The sequence below is a fragment of the Phascolarctos cinereus genome, unplaced genomic scaffold (assembly GCF_003287225.1).
Source record: "Phascolarctos cinereus isolate Bilbo 61053 unplaced genomic scaffold, phaCin_HiC Scaffold_726;HRSCAF=1367, whole genome shotgun sequence".
Taxonomy (NCBI): domain Eukaryota; kingdom Metazoa; phylum Chordata; class Mammalia; order Diprotodontia; family Phascolarctidae; genus Phascolarctos; species Phascolarctos cinereus.
The window spans coordinates 61,242,557-61,269,479 of NW_027556098.1; the positions used below are offsets into that span (position 1 = coordinate 61,242,557).

Below are 26,923 nucleotides of genomic sequence, written 5' to 3' on the forward strand. Positions count from 1 at the left end.
ACTTGGATCTTCCTGACTCCAGCTCCAGTGTTTTATCCTTTGCACCACCTAGCAGCCCCCATTTATTGCTACATTCATTTTTAAAAAATCATATTGTATATTTTATGTGTTTAGCAAAAAAAAAAATTATAACGAGAACTAAAATGCTTTTCTTTTATTTATACTCATAACAATGTTAGTAAGCAATGTCAGTATTCAAATGGACTTATTTCATTATTTTGAGTATTTCCTCTGGTGAAGCAGACCAAAATCCATCATGCTTGCCCATCTTCCCAAAAATTCCCTTATGTAAGGTTTGACACAGGTAAATCCAATGTACTAAGGGCCTTTCATACTTTTTCCTGATATTGCAAGCATACATGGAACCTGAGGGCTGTCCATCATTTATTCCTCACTCTCACCACACGATCCGTCTTTACATTTTATCACATGTCTTTGATAATATATTTAAAAAGGTAAATTTTAAAATGGTACATGTACTTTCTGAAATGTACTACAAAACAATTTTTCTATAGAACTACTTATTTCATATAATATAAAGTCATTTGGATTTAGTGAATGACTAACACATATTTGCAATCCTTATCAACTTTTATTTATTTCAGTCACTTATAAGCTTGATAACATTGGTCCACATCAAAAAGTAGGAATCATCCATTTTGCAATCTGTAGAATGAAATTGTAACATCAACCTTACCAACTAATATGGGAGTTGAAAAACAGACATTAAAATGAAAAATGGATTTCCAACTCAAGCCATTCCCAAAAATACCACCATACAGAAAAGTATGTCTATGTGCATAACTATAAGAATTCACAATACCATATGCTGACAGATGAGAGTATTTCAGAGTTGGCAGGAACCGAAATGACATTTAGTCCAACCCCCTCATTTTACACAAGGGGAAACTGAGGCCCAAAGAGGTTAGTGACTCCTCTAATGTCACATAGCTACACATGGGATGAGGTGGAATTAGAACCCTGATCTCCTGGGTCCAGTCCAGTCAAATACTCTACATGTTTCCTTTCCTAGGTCATAACCACCTCTTAATAGATCACCCAACTTTCAGAAGAGGTTAAAAAACAGTTATCCTCTGTCTACGGGAATATTTTTCTAAAACTATGTGTTTCCCCCATTTTAGGACTTTTGTAGATCATAAAAACTTTCATCCAGTAACTGTGTTTAAGATATTTACATCACCTTAAGACATTTACAAGTAGTTCATAATACATAACAATCTAAAGATGATTTCTACCCATACTGTTAAAGAACTCAGCAAAAAATTTCTATTATACTTTCAGTGCATTTGTTTCACATAGATGAGCAACACAGGCTAACATTTGTAAATATTTAAAGTATTTCCAGTGCATATTTCCAAATTTAAAATGGAATGAAATCATTTTAATGCCACTGTAATAACATAGCAGAGTGAAGGATTTATTGTCACATTTTCACTTAAATATTACCACTTTGAAAAATGGTTACAAGTACACACAAAATAGAAAACAAATCTTGTCTTTTAATACATTTTAAATACAATATCCACCTTAAACCATACCAAAAGACTTATCTTAATACAATATGGGTGGTTTCCATATTATTTTATTAGGATGGCACAGAAAAAGGTTAATCCATTCGGATCTTCTGATTTGTCATCCTATAAATAATGCTATCGTATCCAGGATCCATGTTCCACAAGCCATAGGAGATGATGATCACAGCTAAGGCTAAGCCCAGCATTATCCAAAGAATTATGTTGAAGACTACTGCATAATTTACATTATATGTATACGCAAGATTATATGGATTTCCTGGATTGTTCTATAATTAAGTAGAAAAAAAAGAAAAGATTTGAACATAGAAAGTTACCTCATTGTCACTTTAAAGATTATAACATGTCAGGAAGGCACAGGCAACATAGTGCTGCTAGGAATGTTAGGTCTTAACTCCCAAAGAAATTTCCATTTTCATCTACTACCATATTTTACATAAATCAAATTTCATATCTGTACTAATTAGGAAGTGATATTAATATAATTTGAAGTACATCAAAATCAATGCTATATCTTCATTCTCTATTCACCAAATACACTTAATTTTACTTAATTTTTTAAAAAATAAAGAGAAGAAACTTTCTATGTAATAAAGAAGTCTAGCATCAGTTGTAAACGAATTCTATCACAATTAAGCCAAATGCCTGAGGGATGAACTCATAGTTCACCTTTAAGAACCAAGACTGTCTAGAGCAAGGAGATGTGGTTTGGGAAGTGAATTTCAGATATAAGGCATCAACCTGCAAAGTAATGTTTTTCTGTCTGGTTCCCTGAACTGCAAAGACTTTCCTAAGCCACTAGTAGACATGACTTGTTAACATTTTAAAAACTATAAATTAATAAATATGAGTGCTCAGCCTTAAAATTCTCTTCAAAACTAAAGTGCACGTATCAGTGAACTCCGGGCTATCTACAAGTGGGTTATTATTTTAAAATCCTTAATTCCACTTCCCAACAGAACTGGATAGGGAGAAAATTGTGGTTGGACATGGAGATGACTATGTGTATGAGTAAGTATATATCTGACTTTATTCAAAAGTCATATATATATCAACAACTCACTGTTTTGAATGACCTATATTACCATTCTTCTAAATGAGTATTTAGAGAATACTAAAGGAACACACTAAAGAAAATAGGTATTTTAAATTATGTTTCTATACTTGAGTCTTAAAAATGAAGGGATCATATCCTTAGACAGTTAAGTCTCCAAGGAAAAATATACACATTTTCACCATTAATTTCTAATACTGTAATTACATAGCAATACAGTATGAGCATTACCTTATTATTTCTGAACCATTTCCCTTTCATCCCTGACCCTAACCCATATGGAAAAATCAAGTGTTTACCAAACGAAAATCTAGTTCCAACCAAAAGGAGAGATGGTTCAAAATCACTAGTATGTTGCAATTCAACAGCTTTAATTATAATCAGCTTAGATTCAATGCATTTAGTACAGCAGCTTCAAAGTGAATTATGATTTGGTTAGGAAAAAAAAAGTATATCTCTTGATTCTAAAGCAGTATATAAAACGCACTTACATTCTGTTTTGCCTGAAGAATAGAACGTGTCTTTCTCACAAGGGGGGAGTCAAACGACTTTACTGTTACTACTTCCACTACTGCATTCCCACCATAAAGGTCATACATGTCATCTGCAAACTAAGAAAGATTACTTATTTTACTATTAAAATTAAACAGAATTGTATAAAATAATCTGAGTAGGTGGCACTGTGAAGAAAATTTGGTTAACTATAAAGTTGAAATTTGAAGGGGAGAAAAATGAAATAAGGTGGAGGAACTGGAAGTCATAATAAGGGAGAAGAAAAGTATAGAAAAGGGAAAGGCACAATGAAGAGAGAGAATGATAGGGTATGATAAGATACAGGAATGTCAAGAGTTTTTGATCACAGATGAAAACTTGTAGGTAATGATGAGATCCAGGACAAGATTTTCCCTATGTGTGGCTGAGGTAGAGTAAAGGCATAAGGTCATGGAATTTGACGAGACTGAAGAAGTCAGAGGTTAGAGTACTGACAGAGGCGTCAACGTGAATGATAAAAATCCCCTTGTAAAAGTGCACAAGTCAGGAAAGGGAGGAAGACAGTGAGCTAAATACTAAACTCTGAGAAAGGTGGAAGAATGACCTAGGGACCAATGGTGATGACCACCATGTATTGGGTAATCTATTTTGATAGAGTAAATTTTCAAAGAATGAGGGGTTGCTGAGTGATGGCGGCAAAAGGAAGAGTCTGGACATGGCAATGGGGAGCAAGGACTATTCCAATTTCCCTCTCAGTACTGATAGGGAGTAGGAGATAAGAGAAGGGGCAGCTAGTGCTAGAGAGGATGGCCAGGGGTGTCATGCATCTGGAAACACCAGGTCTCATGCCTGACAGAAGGACTATGAGAGGAAAAGGTACAAAATGAAGGGAAGTTTATTATAATGATTTCTCTGTGATGTTAACATTCCTGGAGTCTAAGATCTTAAAGGAGTTTCTTCCAAGTCTGTTTTCATCTATCATCACTACTAAACTAACTGATTTAAATAATCCACTGAAATACCACTATCTCAAATAATAGCTCAAGATTATTTAAAGACAACAAAATGATGGAGGAATACAAAAGGCTAGCAATAACTACCCTCCTATCTACTCCAGATCTCTTCCAACATGTTTATTGCATTCTTTGAAGACAATGTTTTATGTTCTGATGTTAATTTTGTACATCCCCCCCTTGATATATATTTTTTAATATTTATATTTTTCTCATTATTTGAGGATTTTAAAAACTGGAGGCAGAATTCAATAGCCATCTCTTTCTTTCCTTGATTAATGAGTGGTCAATGGGAACTTTCCCCTTAAGGATCATTTTGCTACATCTGGCAAATATTATCTTCTCATTATATTAAATGGAGTGATAATTATTTTTCTGTAATTATTCTCTGACCCATTCATTATCTGGATATTATTTAGTTCCCATTTAAGTCTATATCTTTTGCTCAAATTTCCCCTATGGCTTTTAACCTCTTTTGCTACAGTTTTTAAAGAACGCATGTAAACATTTTTGCCTACAGATTTTTTTCTTTTTTGCTTTTTGATGAGGCAATTGGGGTTAAATAACTTGCCCAGGGTCACACAGCTACTGAGTGTCAAGTGTCTGAGGCCACATTTGAACTCAGGTCCTCCTGACTCCAAGGCCAGAGCTCTAATCACTACACCACCTAGTTGCCCCTAGATTTTTTTTTAAATGACCTAGCACAAGATCAGATTTTGTAAAGGTTCCATATGATAATGAAAAATAAGTATATTCTTAAAGATTCCTATTCAGTAATAACTAATGGCTAGCATATTTAATGTTTCCAATGTTTTGTTCAAATACATGATTTCCTTTTTGTTTCCAAAATAGTGTAGTAGGATTAAGGTAATGACTGTGGAAGTTAAGAAAACCTGGGTTTTCAAATCCCACTAAGATACTTATGAACTATGTGACTCCAGACAAACTCCTTAATTTCCCTGTGCCTCATTTCTCTCTTCTGTAAAATGAAGGTATTAGACTCAAAAGCCTCTAAGGTCTTTTCCAGCTCAAAATCTATCATCCTATGATATATCTGTTACATATACTTAAGTCTAAACATCGCATATTGAAATCTCTTTCAATGACTAATTATTTAGCTTTTTTCAATTCAGTTAGCTTTTTTAGTAAGTTGGTGGGCCATTCAGTATATAAATATGTTACAGTGGATTGAGAAGCCAAGAGGTCCTGAGTTCAAGAGTTTCTGACACATTCTGAACCAGTCACTTAACCTTTTAGCATTGTAAGCAACTCTTTAAAATTACAAGTTGCAGAAAAAGTACCAATCTTCAGTGGAAGAGAAAGTTTTCTTAACCAGGAGTTCCCTTTATCATGATCCAGCAGATCCAGTATTTTTTTTTTATTGAGAGAAGCAGGATGGCATGATGGGTAGAGCGATGACCACGAGACAGGAAAGACCTGATTCACAGGTCACCTCTGGCTTTGTAACCCTGGGCAAATTACTTAATTTCTCATTGCTTCTGGCAACTCCAAGCCTCTAAGTTAAAGACAGGATGCCGATCTACATTAGAGGAGAGAATTTCTTTACTGGTAGTTCCCTTCAGCAATGAAATCATAAGTACAGGGGAAAAAAAAGTTTCATTTTGTATGGTAGAGGGGGCAGAATCAAGATGAGGGTTAAGGGGAGTCAACATTTCTATCTAGTTTCCCCAATACAACTCCTCCACAACAACCCAGAAAATGCACCAAACTGAATTTTGACCAAGAAAGCCAGGAAAAAGTGAGTCATTTTTCCAGCAAAGGGCAGTTTAGGAAGACAGACAGGTCTGTGGACAGTAAGGTGGGGGCTGGCTGGGACAATAAAGATCACACAAGATTTAGCAGCCACCACCTAAAAGAATGTAGAGTTTGGAATAGTATATTATAGAAGGCAAAAAGTATCTAGGGTCACAACCAAGAATAACCTATCTTGCAAAACTAAATATAATTCTAATGGGGAAGAGGGAGAGAGAAAGGGAAAGAACTAATTAATAGAGTTCAAGCATTCCTGATGAAAAGACCAGAGCTGCATCGAAAATTTGACATTTAAACACAAGAGAAGCAAGAGAAGCATAAAAAGGCAAATATGAGACAGAACTGTAAGGGACTAAAAAAGATAAAACTGTTTACAATTTCTACATTCAACCCCTTAGAAAAGGGCTCTTAGAGGGAGTTTAATTGGGAGGACAGCGGGGCCTGGGTATGACACTATTATGCTGGGATGATCTTAAAGTAGGAATGGAAGGGCTAGACTCTTAACTATTAGAGGAATGCACTGGGGGATGAGAAAAGGGAGAAGAAAAAAAACAGGAAAAATTACATAAATAGGGCATGAAAGGAAGAGTTTATACAATGGAGGGGACGAGGCAACACTTAAGCCTATCTAAACTGGTTCATGAAGTGAAGAATAAACATACACCCACACAGCTGAGTACAGAAATTCATTTTACACAACAGGAAAACATGAGAGAATACTGGGAAGAATGGGAATAGAAAGGAGTATACCTATTTCCCAGCCCTGCATGGCACCTTCACAAAAATTACATTCAGTAAAGAGCCTAGGAAATATAAATTTAAAATTTACTGGAAACCAAATAACTTAATGCTAAAAAATGAATGGATCAAAGAACAAATCATAGAAATAATTAACAATTTCATTCAAGATAATGACAACAATGAGATATTGAAATCTGTGGGATACAGCCAAAGTAACAGGGGAAAATTGTATCTCCAAATGCTTATTCAATAAAAGAAAGGCCATACCAATGAATTGGGCATGGAAGTAAGAAAACTAGAATAACAAAAACCTCCAGCTAAACAACAAAATTGAAATCCTGAAAATCAAGAGGAAGATGTATAAAACAGAAAATAAATAACCACTAAATTAATAAAACTAGGAGCTGGTTTTATGAAGAAAACTAATTAAATAAATCACTGGCTAATCTGACTTTAAAAAAAGAAAGCAAACCAAGTTACCAGTATCAAAAATGAAAAAGGTGAATTCACAGCCAATGAAGAAAAAATAAAAATGACTATTAGGAATTGCTTTGCCCAACTATATGCCAATAAAACTGACAATCTAAATAAAATGGATGTTTAATATAAAAATATAAATTCCCTACATTAAAATAAGAGAAAATAGAATACTTAAATAACTCTATCTTAGAAAAAGAAATCAAATCATTCATAAAGGAATTCCTTAAGAAAAGTACCCCAGGACCAGATGGATTTACATTATCTATGGTACTTTAAGCATAAGGTACTTTCCTTGTTTATTTTTCTTGGTACTATTTTTACTACTGCCTCAGTTTTATCTATTGGTAAAGTCACCTTTTGTATAAAGTCGGTAAGGATCTGGGAAGCATCTTTGAATTGCTGAGAATCTTCTCCATAACGTTTTCCAATTTCATCCAAGCCTGCCAGCTCCAGAGAATACAGGTCAGGAGAATGATCTTTGGCTAGATGCTTGTGTCGGGACAACTTAGGAAAAGGTTACAGAACAAATAACATTGCAAATATATTCATTTAAAATTTAATGTCAAACTAAATTTCATACATAATTGAGCTAAGTCGGATACAATTATAATCAAGATATTTAGTAACTTCCCAACTAGTTCCCTGAGACTATAAAAAGATGAGCATCATATTACAGTCATGACATCAGTAGTTTGATAAAAGTAGTAAGCACTCTTCATAAAATCTAAGGGGAGTAATGATAATTCCTAGACATATAATAAATATTCTCTGGTCATTTAAATATTAATTTCTACTGCAAACTGCCTGCTTACTATGTTAAAAAAAAACCTAACACAATATGCTAAGTAATTATTATATAACTAAACAAACAGATGGACTGATACTTTTTTTGTAATGAGGTCTATAGTAGAACTACTCATGCCCTTGACACTTTCTTTTCCAAATTCCTACAACTAAACACCAGTGGAGATTTGGGAAATAAGTGTAAATCTCTACTTTGATCAATTTGAATCATGACTAAGATAGAAAAATATACCTATGCATGAAAGTAAAAAAAACATATCACTAAAAAGCTTTAGAAGCAGATCACTGATTTCAATGACATAATTATGAAACTAAAAGTCAACAAGTAGTTCAAATGCTTATTTACGTCTTATGTGACCCTTTTGGGTCTAAACTTGATTTCAAATACATGAAATTTTTTTCTAAGGGGGAGTGGGAGTTGAGGATGAGATGTGATATACTAAACAGTCCTACGATGCCATCTTTCTAGGAAATTCTAAGTATGCAAATCACCAATGCAGTCAAGCAATCCCTCTGTAATTTATAGTCTTTGACAGATTCTTGGAATAGTAAGAAGTCAAGTAACTCATCCATGATAACAGATCTAATATATGTCAAGAAGCAAGACTTGAAGCCAAGACTTCTTAACTCCAGAGCTAGCCACCTACCTCTGCCTCTATCCACTACACTATACTTGCTGTGCATGTGCATGCATGCACACACAAACACAATTCTCTTGAATACCTCATAAATGTAGACTTGTTAAACAGTGTCCCCAAAGTCTTGTACTGTGTTAAGCTTTAATAACAGAAGTGTAAGTGTTACAAACTATAAAAAATATAATTTGAAAGTTTAATTATTTAAATTTCTTTACACTTAAATTCTGCGAATTCTGAATAATAAGTCTTTCAGTTCAACAAGGTTGCCATTATTTATGTATTACATGTTGGACAGTTTCCAGATGACACTTTTTCAGACCCATGGATTAAGGCTAGGATTTTAAATGCAATCATGTCAGTCGCTGAGCAATAGATGATTAAAGTTTTTTTTACAAAGCTCAAAAATCAACTAGAGTGAGATGTATCACACAAGATGGTGGTCATGCTGAATTTAACAATATATTATGATTGTAAAAATTTAAATAACCAGCCTTTGAAATATTTTTTTGTAAGTCTGTAGCATTTATAATTCTTAAGTTATTAAAGCTTAAAACTTCTCTAAGACTTTTGGTACATGGTGTGTATGTGTGTGTGTGTGTGTGTGTGTGTGTGTGTAAATGCATGTGTGTGCATGCGTGCCATTGATGGTCATTCAAGAGAACAGAACAGGATGAAGAGAATACTTGGTAACTGTACCTCTAATTTTGCTACTGATTTGCGGTGAAAACATGAATAAAACTTGGTTTCTTTGCCTTCGTGTTCACATAAGTGGCACCACGGTGGAGTAGTGGGGGAAGATCACTGCCTCACTCACTTCTAAGTTATAGAAGGGCTGCCTAGCTGCTTTATAAACTATCCACTCATGCTACACGAATTCGAGAAAAAGAAAAAGGGTTAAAAGCATGCAAACTGCTGCTGAGTTGTCAAAGCAGGGGAAATGCATACCCTGATCTCACTGCTAAAAATCTAACAGACCAGCTATTTAATTAAGATATACACCTAAACACCTAAGAGGTAACATGGCATAGTGTCTAGAGAGCTGGTCTTAGAGCCTGGGTTTGAGTTCCACCACTTGACACATACTGGTTTTATAACCCAAGTAAAATCACTTCTAACCTCTGTGTCTCAGGCACAGTTTAGTTCCTAACTAGGAGCTCCCTAGACCGATGAAATCACTGGGATAGTTAAAAAAAAATACATAAACACACACACAAATACATGATATGAATAATATATTAATATAGCTATAACACATGCAAATTCTATCCAAATCTATGCTAACTTCAGATATAAAATCAATGATAGTTGTGATGGGACGTTTATCAGATATGTCAAGTCACATATTCCAATCAGTTTTCCTAGTCACCCACCAATCTTTTAGAGACTTTCTTGAAAACTACCTTCTGGAACACAAAGGGGAAAACTGGGTATTTTTAGAAGTTTTGTTTTAACATCAAAGTTGCCTGCTTACCAAAGTTGCAATATCATGTAGAATTTGTAACTCAGAGAAAAATAGCAAATCAACCTAGAAGACCAAAATAAAATCAGTATTAGCTTTCATTTTAGCAGAAAAATGGGTCAACCGAGACTGTTTGCTAACATTTAATAGGGAAAACAATTTTGTAGACATATATAAAATTATACATAGCCTTGATCCTCTGTGAATTTTTGTTCTCTAGAACACATTGCAAATAACCAAAATAACATCAGCATAAACAAAGCACAGATGGATCTATATAATGATCTTTTACAGAATATATCACTTAAAGATAACTTTCAAATGCATAGTAAATATTCTAAGTAAAACGAATGACCCAAGTATTAATGATTAAAAATCACATCACTCTAAAACATTATTAATCACAAATGCACCAAGACACCACAGTAATCCAAATTTGTGGTCTTATTACAATATGAGAAGGTAGTATGTTATAGGAGGAGACATCTGGCATCAGAGCCAAGAACACCTGGGTTCAAGTCTTGCCTCTGACATACTAGCTATGTGATCCCAGGTCTCTCAGTAGTTTAGGAAACTTTCTAATGGAGTCATAATAGAGTTGCATACAAGATGCTCATCTGAATTAGAGGGCATTTCCTCACCAGAGAGTTCCCTATAAAAGTGAAATCAAAGGTCTGGTCTATATCTCTATATTACAATGCCCCAAGTTTTCATTTCCCTTTTGCCAATTTTTAATTAGTTCCATGAAGGATGCTAGCCATGTTAGACCTAAGAGGTATGGTACACATATGTGAATATAATGTAGTTGAGGTTTGAGTCAGATGGCTGGTTGGCTTGGTAGACAAGGGTAAGTAGGGGCTGTACTAAGACTGTCTCCACTGCTGTAATGTTCTGAATGAACCAGAAAAATATGGCAACCAGTGGCAAGCAAAGATAACCACTATATTCTCACCTTTAAAGACAGGTGACAATCTTCATACCTGAATGTGATACTAATGACTATAACCAAAGTTTTGAAGGAAGGATAGGTTTTCTTGTTCATCATCCACATTCCAAGTTTATCCTCAATTCAGCAATGTAAGGAAGGGGAAAATGAAGAACACTGTTCATTCATTATCTCAACACCACTTACATCATTGTTCCTGCTCAGAGAGTTAAGAGGCAGAGAGCTAAGAATGGAGTTGTCCTGGAACAGGCGATTGCGCAGCTGCCTCAGAGTGACTGAAAGGTCTTCAAATACGGCGTTTGCTTTCCCCACCATATACACTCTCTGAAACAACAACACATTTAAAGCTCATCCACACACTGCAGAGTCATTTCAACACATAAACAGTACAAGTAACAGCAGCTGTTTTTAGTTTATAATCAAGGTAGAAAAGTCTGAGATTTCTTAATGATAACGTACATATTTTTGTTAAACAGATGATGGAAATTTGATCTTTTTCTATATAGATTTTACATATGGGTCTCTGTTGAGGATTGTCAAGTTTATAATTAAAATAATTTTTGAAAAAATGAAGATAAGAAACAAGTTTGAAGACAGAAGGCAATTTTTGTTTTTAGAATATTTTTAAAAGTATATTACTTACTTCCTCACTAGGAGCCAACTGCAAAACTACAGGTGTTTCCTCAGAAAAAAACGTATGGATAGAATTTGCAACACTGTCAAGACTGAAAGGAACTGCCTAGGATACAAGAATAATACTTTATTTTAAAACTTTTACCAAAAAAGAGAAAAATAATTTGGAAACAAATCTTAAAAGGCTACTAGGATGATTATTGCTCGTGTGAAACTTCTCTCTATGTAAGCAAGTATATTATCTGTAGCAACTCAAGAGTCCCAAGTCACTACTTCCTTAGGAAATGCCATTAACTCATAGACTTAGCACTAGAAGGGGCCTGAGAAGTTAAATCTGATCCTCTCCTTTTACAGATTAGGGAAACTGAGGTCCTGAGAAGATAAGTGATATTCACAGAAGAACACAGCTAGTAAGTGTCTGAGATAGGATATAAATATAGGTCACCTTGATTCCAAATTCAGCTGTTCTATCATTCTAATCAATCAACAAGCAACCACCAAAGGATTACTGAGTACATCACTATTCCCTCCCAACCCAGCAGACCAAAAGATCATGCAAAAATGGCAAAATCTAGTAGTGAAATATGACACTGATTCCAAATGACCAGTCATTCCCTAATCAAGCACCAGTAAATTTTGTGAGTCTAGTGCAGGACTTCTCTCCTCCTAATGAAGATTACAACCATAAAAATCATAGGATCACAGGTCTAGAGCTGGGAGGGGCTGGGAGGTCATCTAGCCAACTTCCTCATTTTACAAACTATGAAACTAAGGTCTAGAGAGGTTAAATGATTTGCTCCAGGTCACAGGGCAAGGATTTGAATTCAGATCCTCTGACTTCAGTACTCTTTAGCAGTCTATAAATTAGATTTTTACAGAGTTGCCTGAGGCTCAAAGAGGTAAGTGACTTTTCCACAGCACATGGTAAATATCAAAGAAATTGAACCCCACTGATCAGGTCTTCCATTCTATTTACCATGCAATTCTGCCTATGTTCAATGTAAACCAAATGAAATTTAATTTTTTCTCTAATCCAAGATGCAATATAATTTTATAAGGGTAAGATGAGTGTAAAAATCCTTTAAAAGCATTTAGTGGGGCAGCTAGGTGGTGCAGTGGATACAGCACTGGCCCTGAAGTCAAGAAGACCTGAGTTCAAATCGGGCCTCAGACCAAACATTTGACACTTATTAGCTGTGTGACCCTGAGCAAGTCACTTAACCCCAATGGGAAAATAAAAGCATTCAGCTATAACCAGCTTCCTTCAGCCCACCACAATGTCTAAACATTCAGGTTATGTTCCTCTTTAAGCTTGAGAGCTCACTCTATAACACTCTTGGCAGCTTCTTCTTGAACTCTTCTCCTGAAGGTGAAAAGATAACTAAACAACACATACAAAAAAGTAAGGAAGCAAAATTCTAACCAGAATGACTGGTGCGCAGTGTCTCCCAAACAACAAAATCAATGTTTCACCAGCTCTTCTCCCTGATTTCTTTAGGGCCTATTCCTCAGAATGAGGAGAGAATTCTTCTTGTCCATACAATGAAAGGTTATCCTGCCCACAGTGAATAAGATCCAAGAAATCTGGAGCTCATCAAGTTTATTGATAATTTATGTATTTTTTCTTTATGAAAAAAAGGGGATAACTTCCTCATATTAATCAATTTATTAAAACAAACATAAGGAAATAGCTATATGCTAAAAAGTCACACATAAACAAAAACTAAACAAAAGCACCTAGTGACCATTCATAAAACAACACTCAAAAATCAATCTTCTAAAATACTCACATTCTCAAGAGGGTATGAAACAACACCATTCTTGAGTAAACCCAAACTGTCCACTCCCTTCACCGTCACCAAAACAGTAGCTCGAGGACGATGGAATAAGTTGCCCACAGCAAGTCCAGGCCATGAAAGATCCTAAATATTTAAAAGTATAAAATAAGGCTTAATTTTCAACTTAGGCAAGTTCCCTCCAAAACATCTAAGGAAAAAAAAAAACAGGGAGTAACAGGGTTAGCAGCAGAAGTGAAATTTTCAGCTAATTATGTAATGAGAAGTCTCCCAATATATTAGATGGAACTGTGAACAATTTATGGGGGAACACGTATGAGGACAGAATGAAAAGGTATCGGGGTTTCTAAATCAGTGGCAGGAAAATTTCCACTAAAAAAAATCACCTCTCACAGTATTAAATAATAATAGTAAATAAAAAGTAAATAAATAAGAGAATAAAATCATTCAAATAAACTCTTTTTGGACTAGAGAATTTAGTCCTATTTAAAAAAAAACCTAGGGTAAGGATAGCTAATACAGCTTAGAAACTTCAATATTTTTAGTGTTTAGTCAAATTAGAAAATTTATACCCATAAATTTGCCCTTAAACATGTTATGTCACTTTTCTTAAGTTGGTGTCAAAGAATAGTTTGCCTGATATTAAAGGTGTAAAATTTGCCAAATATGGCTGGCAACAGAGATGGGAAAAGAGGTTCTTTGAGGGTAGGAAGGTACATTTTGAAGCCTATGCAAATAGGTAGTTGGTAATGCACAGCTTTGTGGCATAAATACCAACACACAGAACAGGAACACAGATGTCATACCCATAATTATATTTTGTTGCCTGCTCATATCTTCTGTGTACCTCCATAGTGCTTGACCTTTGTGTGATACTCATCTTTCATTCTTTGGAAGTAGTGATGTTCCATGTCTTACTGCTATAGAGCAATACTAATAAAATGTTAATACCAAAAAGCCAGATGTGATGGAATACTACTGTCTTGTAAGAAATGATGAGCATGTGTTTTAGAAAACATGGAAAGACTTGCATGAAATAAGGCAGAGTGAAATGAGCAGAACCAAGAGAACATTGTATACAATGACAGGAATTCAAAGAGTTAACTGTGAATGACTAAGCTATTCTGAGTAATATGAACATTCAAATCAACTACAAAAGACTTACAAAGGAAAATGCTATCCACCTCCACAGAAAGAACTGACATACGGAAATATTTATTGTATGGTTCCACATACATGTCTATATCAAATGTGGGCCTTGAATTCGAGGTTGGGAGGGAGACAACTTGGATCAAAATGTAACAAATAAATAAACAAACAAACAAATCAGTGAAAAGCTGGGTCTTTGCTTTCATGTAAAGCATGAGGTCAGTAAAAAGAGCTCAGTAATTTCCTGAAAATGATCTAGCCTGCTCTCTTCCCCACTTTTCAACTCCATGCCCAGTTCATTTTCCATCTGTACGATTTCTCCCAAATACATGTGGACAAGTTTTCTAGGATTTCCATTCAAATTCATTTTGAAATCTGAGCAACAGTCTTCATCCACTTGGTCTCTCCTATGTGAATGGACATGTCAAACTCCTTTGACATCTTTTCCTTGAGGCTCAGCAGTGTCTTGGGAGCGCAACTGATACAATCAATATGGTACCTTCCAAACAGGAAGATCTGGAGGACCTGACCAACCACAAGAAACCCCTCCTTAACCTGGACTCTGTGCTGAATCTCCTCTTAACAGCAGTAAATACCTTTGACAATCATACATATTCCTCTTTTAGGCTTCACCTGATATTTATCATTAGAGGGTCACTAAATGGTTATTTCTGTTATTATATCTTCCAAGGAATTGTGAATGAACACGGTGCAGACAGATCTTGTACAAGTGCCTGTAAGACTGCATGTTGTTCTAATGAATCAAATGATTTTTTGTTGTCAACAGTAAGTACAATGAGATCTTATTTTCTCTTTCAGTTAATTCTGAAATGACAATGATTTGGTTCACTGTTGAATACTGTTTGTCAAAGTCTCCTTGCTCACTACTAGTGCCCTCATCAAAGATGCTCTCAATCTGTGTATGGGTAACACTCACAAATTTGTATAGTTGAGAGGGCATGAATGTAGGCCAGTACTTACTTCTGTTCTCTTGGTCTCCTTTCTGGTGGACATTCATAAGGTCCAAGCTTTCCCCCACACTTTTGGCATCTTCCCCTCCTCTCAGTTACCTTGAATACTGGTCCCTCAATATATTACCTCTAACACAGATATCTACACTTGTTTCAATCTAGCTGCTTTTGCCGTATTTTATTCCTTTTAGAACCATTTCTCCCTCCTCTATTATCACTTTAGGGAATGTGATTTAAGTGTGGTGCTTCCATTATCCCTGATAGAGAAAACAGTTTGTTGAAACAGATTTGTAAATTGTTTTTTTAACAAAAAAGTCAACAAGCATTTATTAATTGCTCACTTCATGCCAGGCACTGTGTTAAGCACCGAAGATACAATGAAAGACAACACAGTGCTTGTCCTTAAGGAGACTGGGAGAGACAACATGCAAACAATCAGGCATATACAAGATACATACAGTGTAAATAGAAGGTAATCTCAGAAAGACACTAGCAGTCAGAGGGGCTGTGAATAGCCTTTTGCAGTGGGTAGGACTTGAGCCAAGTCCAGGGAAGTCATCAGGAGATGAGGAAGGAGAATACTGCAGGCACGGGAGACAACTCATAAAAAGGAATGGAGTCTGAAGATAAGAGTATTATGTACAAGGAACAGAAGGAAGAGCTAAAAATAGAAAAGGTGGGCTGGATGTAAGGTGTAAGACTGGAAAGACAGGGAAGGTCCAAGTTATGAAGAACTTCAAAATCCAAATTGTGAATTATATATTTGATCATCAAGGTAATAGGGAACCACTGTAGTTTACTGAATAAAGGAGTGGCAGTCAGGCTTATGTTCGAGGAAGATGACTTGGGCAGCTGAATTGAAGATGAACTGGAGTGAGAAGATACTTGATTAACTAGAAGGCTATTGTAATTGTCTGGTGGGAAATGATGGGAGCCTACACCAGGGTGGTGGCTGTATAAGTGGAGGGAAGGGAATGTATGTGAAAGATGCTGTAAAAGTAGAAATGACAAGGTGTGGTAACAAACTGAAGATGTAGGGTGAGTGCAAATAAGGAGTTGAGGATGACACCAAGGGGGCAGCTAGGTGGCGCTGTGGATAGAGCACTGGTCTGGAGTCAGGAGGACCTGAGTTCAAATCCAGCCGCAGACACATAACACTTACTAGCTGTGTGACCCTGGGCGAGTCACTTAACCCTACTGCCTAGCAAAAAAAAAAAAGATGATGACACCAAGCCTGAGAAGCTGGGTGATGGGGAAAAAGGTATCATCAGTAATAAGGAAGTCTGGAAGAGGGAAAGAGTTTTGGGAGAACTTCGAGTTCTGTTTTCAATTTGAATGAGATGTCTTTGGGCCACGTAGCTTGAGATGTCCAAAACGCAACCAGTGATGCAAAACTGGACAAAGGGGGTCAGTTATATAGATCTGAGAATCATCTGCATAAAGATGATAAATGAACCCACGGGAGCTGATGAGATCACCAAGCAAATAGTACAGAGAGAGAAGAGGGCCTAAGACAGAGCCTTGGGAGGCACTCCACATAGCAGATGTGACCTGGAGGAGGATCCATTTTTCTTCCATTTGTAGCAGCACACTTTTCATTTTCACCTTTGAATGTCCTTGGAATGACTTTACTTTGCTGGATATCTTGCCAAACTTTCTTTAAACTGGTTTTAACCTCCACTGCTTCTCTCTGCTTTAAAAGATGATAACCAATCACCCTCATTCATAAGATTTTACAGAGGAGTTTATATTTTAACCTTGTCATTGAGGGCCATTTCTATTTGGTAAGTAAGTTGTTTGCTAACTAATGTACTTTCTGGATTCTTTCATTATTCTTGTAATAAAAATTAATTTACACTAGCTTAACTTGTGGACAAAACTATTCATTGGTGTTAATGTCTGTTGTCCCTCTCCCACTTCTGATCTTCAATAACTTATTTAAATAATTAAAGATTAAATCTTTTTAATCATATACTATATATTTTTTTCTTTTTTTCCAAATTCTGATCTCAGCTCTAACAAATCAGGTTTGATTGCACTCAGATGCAGACTCAGGGAAAAATCCCACATCAATAATAATTATTTTCCTGTCTGTTAATCAAATAAATATGTATATAGTAACTATATAAGACCAAATGTCATTCCCTAATGAACAAGTGATCAAAAAATAAGAACAGTTTTTAAAAGAATCACAAATTATTAACAACCATCTGAAAGACTGATTTCATTTCAAACCCAGCAAACTGGGGAAGATAAGATGAAAAGAGTCAATGAATGTTCTAAGGGCTACAGACAAACAGGCACACTAATGATCTATTAATCCATCACCAGTATTGGAAAACCAAATCAAATTGCAAGGCCATTTGATGGGGAGTCAGATACGGCTTTAAAAAAACTATTATAAACAACCTTAAAACAACAAAACCAATTAAAAGTACATTCAATTGCAACATTTATTAAGCATATTACATAAGCAAAGCATTAGCACTGGATATAGAAAGACAAAAGTAAAACACTCATCACTATTAGCAATTTTGAAAATTAACTCCAACATCTCTATTTTACCAATTACTCCATGTCCCATTCCATTTTCTTTGCAGATGTAACCTCTTTCATAGAATGAGACCTAAAATAATATCATTTGGCAATAAAGCCAAACAAAGTTTTCCAGAATCTGCTGATGGACTGACTGACTTTAGTAAAAACCAATAGAAGTGATTTCAAATAGTTTCAAATATTTTATTGAAAGTATACATACTTCTTCCACAGAAAAGCCCATGGATAATGCAGCCACATCTGGAATTCGATCTCCGGGTATTGGCCATTTTCCATCTCGGAAAACAACAGATTCTGGTGATCTTAGCACGCTAAACTCATTCCCCAATACACCTAAAAAAGAAACACAAAAGGTTAATTTAATTATAGTTTAAATACTAGCAAATTTCCCACCTCTACTTCCAAAGGTAGACTGAAGTGGACAACTTGGGATAGTTACATAAGGTTATAAATTTCAATAGATGGGCAGATGTGGATATAACGCATTACTGGAAGAAGTTCCCACATATTGATGAGATTTGTAGACCCTTTGGGGTATTGGAAAGAATCCAGAAAAGTGTTCATTATGCTCAAATTCTTCACATTCTCAAGTTGTCTTCACAATGCTAACTGCTACTACTATTCCTATACTAAAATTATCAGAGTAGGAAACCATAGGTTGCCTTCCACATACCTCCTTTCCCCCTATCCTATAGAGTCAATCATGAGATCTGGCTTATTGATACTCCACACTGGATTCTTTACTGTCACCATTTTTCTTCTTTTCCTAGATTCCTTAACAACTACATCCTCTAAAGGGGAAAAATACAGGTTTTCTTGATTTACCCTCTATTCCCTTTCCCCAGGTCCTCCAAAGCAGTACACTACTACATATGTATTTTAAAGGTATCTGTTACAAAGCACTACAGAGGAAACAGACACATATGGGTAAGGAATGAAAGGTACACATGCCCAGGAATATATTCTCTAACACCAAAAGATTCAATGCAGGAAAAGGCATTTTGGGAGTAGGATATTTTCCTCAGGTTAAAAGTAGAACTACGTGGAACATATACACGTGTGTATACATACAATGTATATATATGTACATATAAATATTTTTTTGGGGACAGAACCTATGATTTCAATGGATCTTCTGGAAGATAATTTTTACTACCAATGCATGTATATTCTAAGAAACAAGTTGCCTTGGTCACTGAGCAATTAAGTGACTTGTCCAGGGGTGGATTTGAATGCAGGTTTTCCTTATTTTGATGGCTCTTTAATCTAGACTTATCATACCACTTTTTTCAGTTTAACAATTATGTTAAAATAACATAAACTGAAGTATTGAGAAAATTGGGGAAACTGCCCAGACTGCAAAGGTACAAACAGCCTAAGCTCATTTTCAGGTTCCTGTTATGTGGAAAGTGGTTCCTAGTCCATAAAAGTCTAGCCATGCTTGGTATGATAGAAGCAGACTTAAAAAAAAATCCAACCTTACTAAGCACGTTAATAGAGCTAGAATAGTAAACAAATTCTGGTGGTACCAACAGTAAATATAAAACCTTAGAATGGTGTTTATACCAACAGAAAGTGATATAAACAAATAAAGTACACTCACTAAAGCAAGAATTTCTAAAATTTTTCTTGATATAAAACTAGGCAGCAATTAGTAAGGGAAAGAGACCAGTGATAATACATATCTGGTACTTACAGTTAAAGAATTATAGAAGGAATATATGATTTGAGGGTCTTGCCTACTCATCCATCATTTCAGTGTTATGGCTGCTATAAAATACCTCATCTCAGCTTTGCAGATATATCCAATTAACTTTCAGACCTACAAAGTTTTGGCCATACTTAAGAATAACATATGAACTGATAGCATAAAAATCAATACTAAGTATTAGGAACAGGTCACATTTTCCATTTCTATTTAAAATTTATCTGCAGATTTCTTTGAGGTTTAGTCTAATTTCTTTTAATCAGTTCTTCCTGGTTTGCCTATAGTCATGATTCTTACAGAAATCCATTGTAGATGCAACCATACAAGTACAACCTTGTTCAACTTAGTATCAATAAATGGAAGAAGAATGTACATCACCCATATCAACTACAGATGGACAGACAGCCTACTGAAATCCACTCCTCAGCATGTCTTGACAGAAGCCACAAATGGACAATGAACTGGTACCAGGGATGAATAGGAGGAGGCAAAAATATATGCTAGATGATGATGATGATGATAATTGTAGCTAATATTTATATAGCACTTAAATGTGTAAGACACTGTGCTAAGTGCTTCACATTTATAGTTGTATGATACTTTCTAAGATGTCTAGCTGCTCCCTACCTCAAAAGCCCATCTTTTTTCGCATCAATAGTTTCCTAATGATGCTATCTATATATATTTAGATGGCTTTAACTCATGAAATACCTTAATCCTAAAAGAATCAGAATTTCAGGTTACTTAAAAAACAATAGAAAGATGACAGATCCAAATAAGACACTACATATTGCCTACTATTGCTTGTTCCCAAGCAAATGGTGTAAATGACTTCATATACGGTCATATATATGACCAAAAAGGTGGAGGGCTAGTTTCCAGAGTGAGGAAGATAGGTCAGCTTGAGTGCTACACTGGTGTTCAAAAAAATTATTAAAAGTAGCAGTGGAAAACTGCTAGCACATTAGGCAGATCAGCAATGTAAAATTAACAGAGAGACACAAGATTGCAATCTAGACATTAATGGAGAAATTATACATGTTAGCCAAACCACATTTCCACTCAAGTGCCTATTTATCTAATGGTGTTTTGTTCACCTAGAATCTGCTTTTCTAAACAATTTCAACTCCATGACTGCCTAGCATATTCCTTCCATGTCATACTGTAATGAAATGATTTTACTCTGCAAAACATATTGCCCAGTATATGTTAATTAATAAATCACAAAAGCTACTGGGCAGCTAGGTGACACAGTGAACTAGGCCTGAAGTCCAGAAGACCTGAATTCAAACCCAACCTCACACACACACACACACACACACACACACACACACACACACACACACACACACACACACACACTAGCTGTGTGACCTTAGCCAAGTCACTTAACTCCTATTTACCTCAGTTTTCTCAACTATAAAAAGGGGATAACAATAGCACCTACCTCCCAGGACTGCTATGAGCATCAAACAAGACAATATTTTATAACGTGCTTAGCACAGTGCCTGACATACAGTAGGGGTTATATAAATGCTAGCTATTATTATGCTGCTCAGGCTCCTCATTAGCCTTCTTGGCTGCCAAAGAACACTACTGATTCAAACTAAGCTTGCAATTCATTAAAACCAGAAGATCTTTTCCTCCAATAAACAGCATGTTGTCTAACCATGTCTCCTCCATCTTGTACTTGAAAAGTTGATTTTTTTAAACAAGTGTTAGATTTATATTTATTCTTATTAAATTTCATCTTACTCAATTTGACCAATTTGTTCTAGGCAGTTATTAAAGTACTGCTATCTAGTCTTAGCAGTATCTCTCAGCTTTTGTGTAATCTGCAAACGTGATAAGCATGCTATCTACACATTCACCTTCCAAGTCACCGCTAAAAATGTTAATTAACACTACACTAAGGACGTCTATCAATGCTGACAAAAAACTAATTTTTTTTCTTTGAGGCCAAGTTTTTTAACCAGTTCTAAATCCATCTATTACAGTACTCCCTAGCTCACATCTCTCCATCTTTCTAGAAAAATAACATGAAATGTTAAACAGTTGAGGGCGGAACCAATATGGCAGAGTAGCAGGGAGCAGTGCCACTAGCTTACCAGTTGGCTGACAATGGCTGAGTTCACTGACACCAACAGTCTACAGTGGCTCAGACCCAAATCCAGGTGAGAAACTTTCAGAGCTCAGACCGGGAAGATAGCAATCAAATTTTGCCCTGTATCAGACCATTTTGGGAGCCTTGAAAGTTTGCAGATCCCTAGCCTGAGCTGCCCCTGAAATATTGGAATAACATAACACTTAATACCCCCAAGAAAGAAACAATAGGATCAGCCCAGATTTTCCCTCCAGAAGTACACACAGCCCAGTCCTAACAGCTAGTCTGTAGTCAGGAAGTGGGCTCGAAGAATGAGCAAACACAAAGCAGAAACCTACCATAACAAGCTATTATAAAGATAGGAATATTCAAAACACAAAGCTTAAAGAATATCTTACAAGCAAAGCTTCAAAGAAAAAGACAGTTTGGGAACAAAATAACATCAGATAATATTTGTAAAGCACTTAGCACAGTGATTGGCACATAACAGGAATAAAACGCTCTAGTATGATGTCTATCAGATTGCTTGCTATCTGGAGGAGGGGGGCAAGGTGGGAGGGAGAGAGAAAAATTTAGAATTCAAAATCTTTCAAAAAATGAATGTTGAAAATTGTCTTTACATGTAAGTGAAAAAAATTAAAAAATGCTCTTTCCCTCTCCCCAACTCCCTGCTAAAATTTAGGTAATCACTGATAGTTAAGGCCCGATAACCAGGGGTGTACCTTCAAGACTTTGTCAGTCAATAAATATTTATGAAGCACTTTCTAAGTGCCAAGCACTGTGCTGAGTGCCAGGGATACAAAAAGACAGTCCCTGACCTCAAGGAGCTCACAATCAAATGGAAGAGACAATAAGGAAACAAAAATGCCATATACAGGGTAAAGAGGAAATAATTAAGCGGGAAGGCACTTTATTAAAGGTGATTGGGAAAGGCTTCCTATAGAAGACAGAATTTTAGCTAGGCCTTGAAGCCAAGAGGTAGAGATGAAGAGCAAGAGAACTTCAGGCATGGAGGATGGCCAGAGAAAATACTTGGAACTGAGGGATGGAGTATCTTGTTCCAGGAACAGCAAGGAGGCCAGTATTAATGAATTAGGTAGGAGGGAGTAAGGTATAACAAGACTGGAAAGGTAGAAGTGGCTAGGTACTGGTTGAACACCACACAGAGAAATTTGTATGTGATCCTGAAGACAAGAGAGAAGCCAATGGAGGACAGAAGGAGGGGACGGGATGAGGAACCATGGTAGGACCATACCTTAGGAAAATCACTTTGAAGGATGGATTGGAGTGGGAAAAGCCTAGTGGCAGGCAGACCCACTGGCAGCTAATGCAAAAGTCAAGGTCTGAGGTAGTGAGGGCCTGCATCAAAGTGGTGGTAATATCAAAATTAAAAAAGGGGGTATAAGAGATGTTGCAAAGTTGAAATCAATAGGTCTTGGCAACAATTGAGGATGACACCTAGGTTTCATCTGAGGGACAGGGAGGATGATGTTATCCTCTACATAGGAAGGTACAGTCAGGGGGAATGTTTGGGGGAAAGAAAATGAGTTCAGTTCTGAATACAGTGAGTTTAAGATGAATAATGAACAAACAATCCAAGATGTCTAAATGTCACAGCAATCATAGGACTAAAATGACTAATGACTAAAAATCATTGCTTTTGTATTCATCCTGTTACCTGCTCTTGATTCCATCTCTTACTGACATTTTTCAAAAAGCTAAGTTAATTAGAGAGATCCCAGGGCATCCATTTATGGTCTCTTTAGACAACTCCATGTTTTTTGTAGTCTCTTTTTCCTAAATACATTATGACCAGATTTCTACCCATAACATTCTTAAACAGTATGACACTTATTCTAGATCTTTCCCAATGGCAGAGAAAGGAAAATGGCCAAGTGCTTTCCACATAGAAAGCTGTTAATAAATGCCTTTTTTCCATTATCATCACCATCATTTTTAGTGCCTTTCTTTTCATTGTAATTTCCATCACCCAGGTAGCAATCAGGGCAGAGAGACAACATGTCAGAAAGAAGTTCTCTTCTCTACTTTCAACACTCTTAGATATACCACAAACAAATGTTCATCTTAATTACTTAGTCTTTTTATCTTTTCTCTATAATTACCAACCTTTATACCTTTCCTGGAGGAATATCCCCATAACTAGATTTCAGGTTCAAATCCTTCTTGTTGCTACCACAACTCCTCCCAGAAGCTTATTTTGGTTCTTATGAGTTATACAGAAGATCTTCAGGGGCTAGAATTTCAATTTAAAAAATTCTTTGAAACATGGAATCCTAATTTCCTAACCTAAGCAGGATTCCCATCTATTATATTACTGACTGGTCATCTAGCCTCTACCTTTGGATATTTCTAGTGATAGGGAGCTCACTACTTAAGAAGACACTCAATTCAAGACATTCTGTTCCACTGTTAAGAGTTACAATTGTTAGAAAATTATTTCTTCTATTTCTATGAGCTGAAATCCAACTTAGTGATATCCGTCTATCATGTCCTACTTTTGACCTTTAAAGCAACACCAAACTAATCTAATCCCTCTTACACATATCTAAAGATGGCAACTTTCTGATATCTCTATCTCTTCTTTAGATCAAAGAATCTAGTCTTTCAACCATGCCTCATATAAGACGGTTTTGAAACCTTCTGCTTTCTTGAATTCTACCTTACTGGAAAGTACTAGAAGAAAATATCTACTTTTTTTTTTCAAACAGAGAAGCTGGTCTCCTTAAAGATATTTCTCACTAAAACACATTCAGTCACTGGGAAAAACAGTATGATGTAATGTCAGCTGACAAGCACAGCTAAGGCAAAAGTTGACTAAATCAGTTTCTTGGGTTGTGTGTGCTGGATTAAACTAGTAAGAAAATACCAATACATTTTCACAAAATGTATACAAAACATAATTTTACCTTAGGCAAGAAAATAACCTAAGCCAAATTCCTCCTACTACAAAAAACACAGTATTAACGATACTACTAGAATTAAGTGAGCATTAAAATTCCACTGGCTTGAGGACACTGTGGTGGAAGGATCACACTGGATCCTAAGAAAGAGTTTCTCTGCCATTTAAACTTGTATGACCTTGGGCAAATGAATTTAACTCTCCACTCTCAGTTCCCTCATCTATAAAATAAGGTAATCAGAAGATCTATTCAGATACTTTCAAACTCTAAATTCACTGAACATGTCTAAAGTCCATTTCAAGCTTATATATACACTACAAATTTAGACACTAAAGTTTTCAAAATAAATGGCTTTCTTAATTAAAAAAAGCAAAACAAAATCTGTAATTTTATTAAAAATCCAAGTCTGGGGAAAAAAGCAAGGCCTCTATAACTAGTTTTAGATTGCAGGTATTTTCCAAACAGGATGGTAGTGGGTACTATATACTGGAAAAAAACATGACTGGTGGTCTTCTGCAGAGACCAAGACATAAGGTAATCTCTTCACTCCTGAAGACTGTGACATACTGTGCACAAACTGAACTGAAGAAAAAGGATTTACTGAATTTCACAGGACCATATTAAGAGTTATTAGCAATTTAAGACACTACAGCTTCAACTGCAATTTAGTTGTAATAAGGGGTTGGATTAAATTTGTACGTGCCTTCTTCATACATTATTTACATGTTGTCGCCTCAATTAAAATGTACTCTCCTTGAGGGCAGGAACCATTAAAAGTCTTTGTCTCCCCAAAGCTTAGTGACTTACACTGGCCGACTGACAGACTGGATGGGCTCCCCACAGGACTAGAGACGTGCAACGACATGAGATACAGACCCCGGACCTCTGCCCCAACAGGCAGGGATAAAGAGGAGACAGGTTGGATGGACAATTCTCCCATACTGGGGAGACAAGGGGGTAGGGCTACAATATCATATGCATTTTTTAGGGGCTGCCTTATTAAACAGTAGCAAGTAGATCCTTTCCTCAAGTCATTTATATAGGAGGCAACAACACGATGCCCCCCCCACCAAGCCCCTGACAAAAAAGATGGCTTCCACTGCAGGATCGTCACGACAGCCGTGCCACCTCCATCTTCCAGGAACCCACGCAGTGGAATCGAGGCTGGGGAATGGGAATGGAAGTGGATCTGGAAGCGAGGCTAGGAACCTGGAGGTGGAAGGGGTGGATCTGGAAGAGAGGCTGGGGATGGGAAGGGGGAGTCGAGGAATATGAAAACGAGGCTGGGGACAGGGGGGGCGATGGGGGGGCGTGGTGGTTGGAGGCGGCTCGCACAGGGTCACGAGACTCTCGTCAGGTTCCACCCCCCCCATAGACCCCTCCCAGCGATGACAGCACTGCGGCACTAGAACGCAGGTCCACTTCCCTCTTTTCCCTCTGCCAAAGAACCAGTGGATTCCCCGCCCCACCCCCACTCCCGGCTCTTCCTCCGACACAGTCCGATCTCCCCCCCCACACAGGTTCCTCTCTCTATCTACAAGGTGCTCATTCCCCCGTTCCTTCATCCATCCCCCACCCTGCCTCTTTCCCTCAGGCTTCATCTACACACCTAGTCCCTCCACCTCTATCTACTCCGTTCTTCCCCGCCCCCCCTTCTCCTTCCCGGGTCTGCGTGAGCCCGGACATCCAGAAGCACATGGTGGCCAGGGGCACCCTCAGGTTCCCCACAACGACCCGGAGCTCCTTACCAGGAAGGAGCAAAGCCAGAAGGGCGAGCACAGCCATGGTAACAAACCGGCAGCGGCGACAGCAACAGCACGAGCAGTCACCGCAGCCGCAGCCTCCGAGCCGAAGAGGAAAGGGGAATGACGTTTCCCAGATCCCGCCCCCCGCCTTTCTCTGCTTTTTCGCCTCCTCGCACAGCCCCCCAGCTGATTCCGCTGCCACACTCTCCGCCAATCAGCTGTAAAAGCCTGCCTCCCTGTGGAGGTGCAGCTTCCGTTGGGTCGGGAGTGGGAGCGGGGCCTTCAGTGACTGATGGGGAATATCAGCCAATGGGAGGGAGCAGCTGGTTTTTCTGGGGAAGCCACGCCCCTACGCTGATCTGCAGTCACGGGGCCCTGGGTGGTAGA

At 37.0% G+C, this 26,923-nt stretch overlaps 1 protein-coding gene across 1 annotated transcript; it reads right to left on the minus strand.

Moving 5' to 3' along the window:
- Positions 1-572: 572 nt before the first annotated feature.
- ATP6AP2 (ATPase H+ transporting accessory protein 2) lies at positions 573-26,672 on the minus strand. The gene is made up of 9 exons (XM_020967119.2): positions 26,540-26,672; positions 18,261-18,391; positions 13,377-13,508; positions 11,597-11,692; positions 11,140-11,277; positions 10,020-10,073; positions 7,461-7,610; positions 3,099-3,218; positions 573-1,822 (listed from the first exon to the last, which is right to left on the minus strand). The coding sequence occupies exons 1-9, from the start codon at positions 26,574-26,576 to the stop codon at positions 1,628-1,630; spliced, it is 1,053 nt and encodes a 350-aa protein (XP_020822778.1). The 5' UTR covers positions 26,577-26,672; the 3' UTR covers positions 573-1,627.
- Positions 26,673-26,923: the final 251 nt, after the last annotated feature.

Coding starts and splice junctions, on each gene's coding strand:
- ATP6AP2 (XM_020967119.2), bottom strand. CDS start 26,576: ATGGCTGTGCTCGCCCTTCTGGCTTTGCTCCTTCCTG. Junction 7,611..10,019: donor TACATGATATTGCAACTTTG/GTAAGCAGGCAA, acceptor CCTTTTCCTAAG/TTGTCCCGACACAAGCATCT. Junction 3,219..7,460: donor TTACCGACTTTATACAAAAG/GTGACTTTACCA, acceptor AATCTTTCTTAG/TTTGCAGATGACATGTATGA.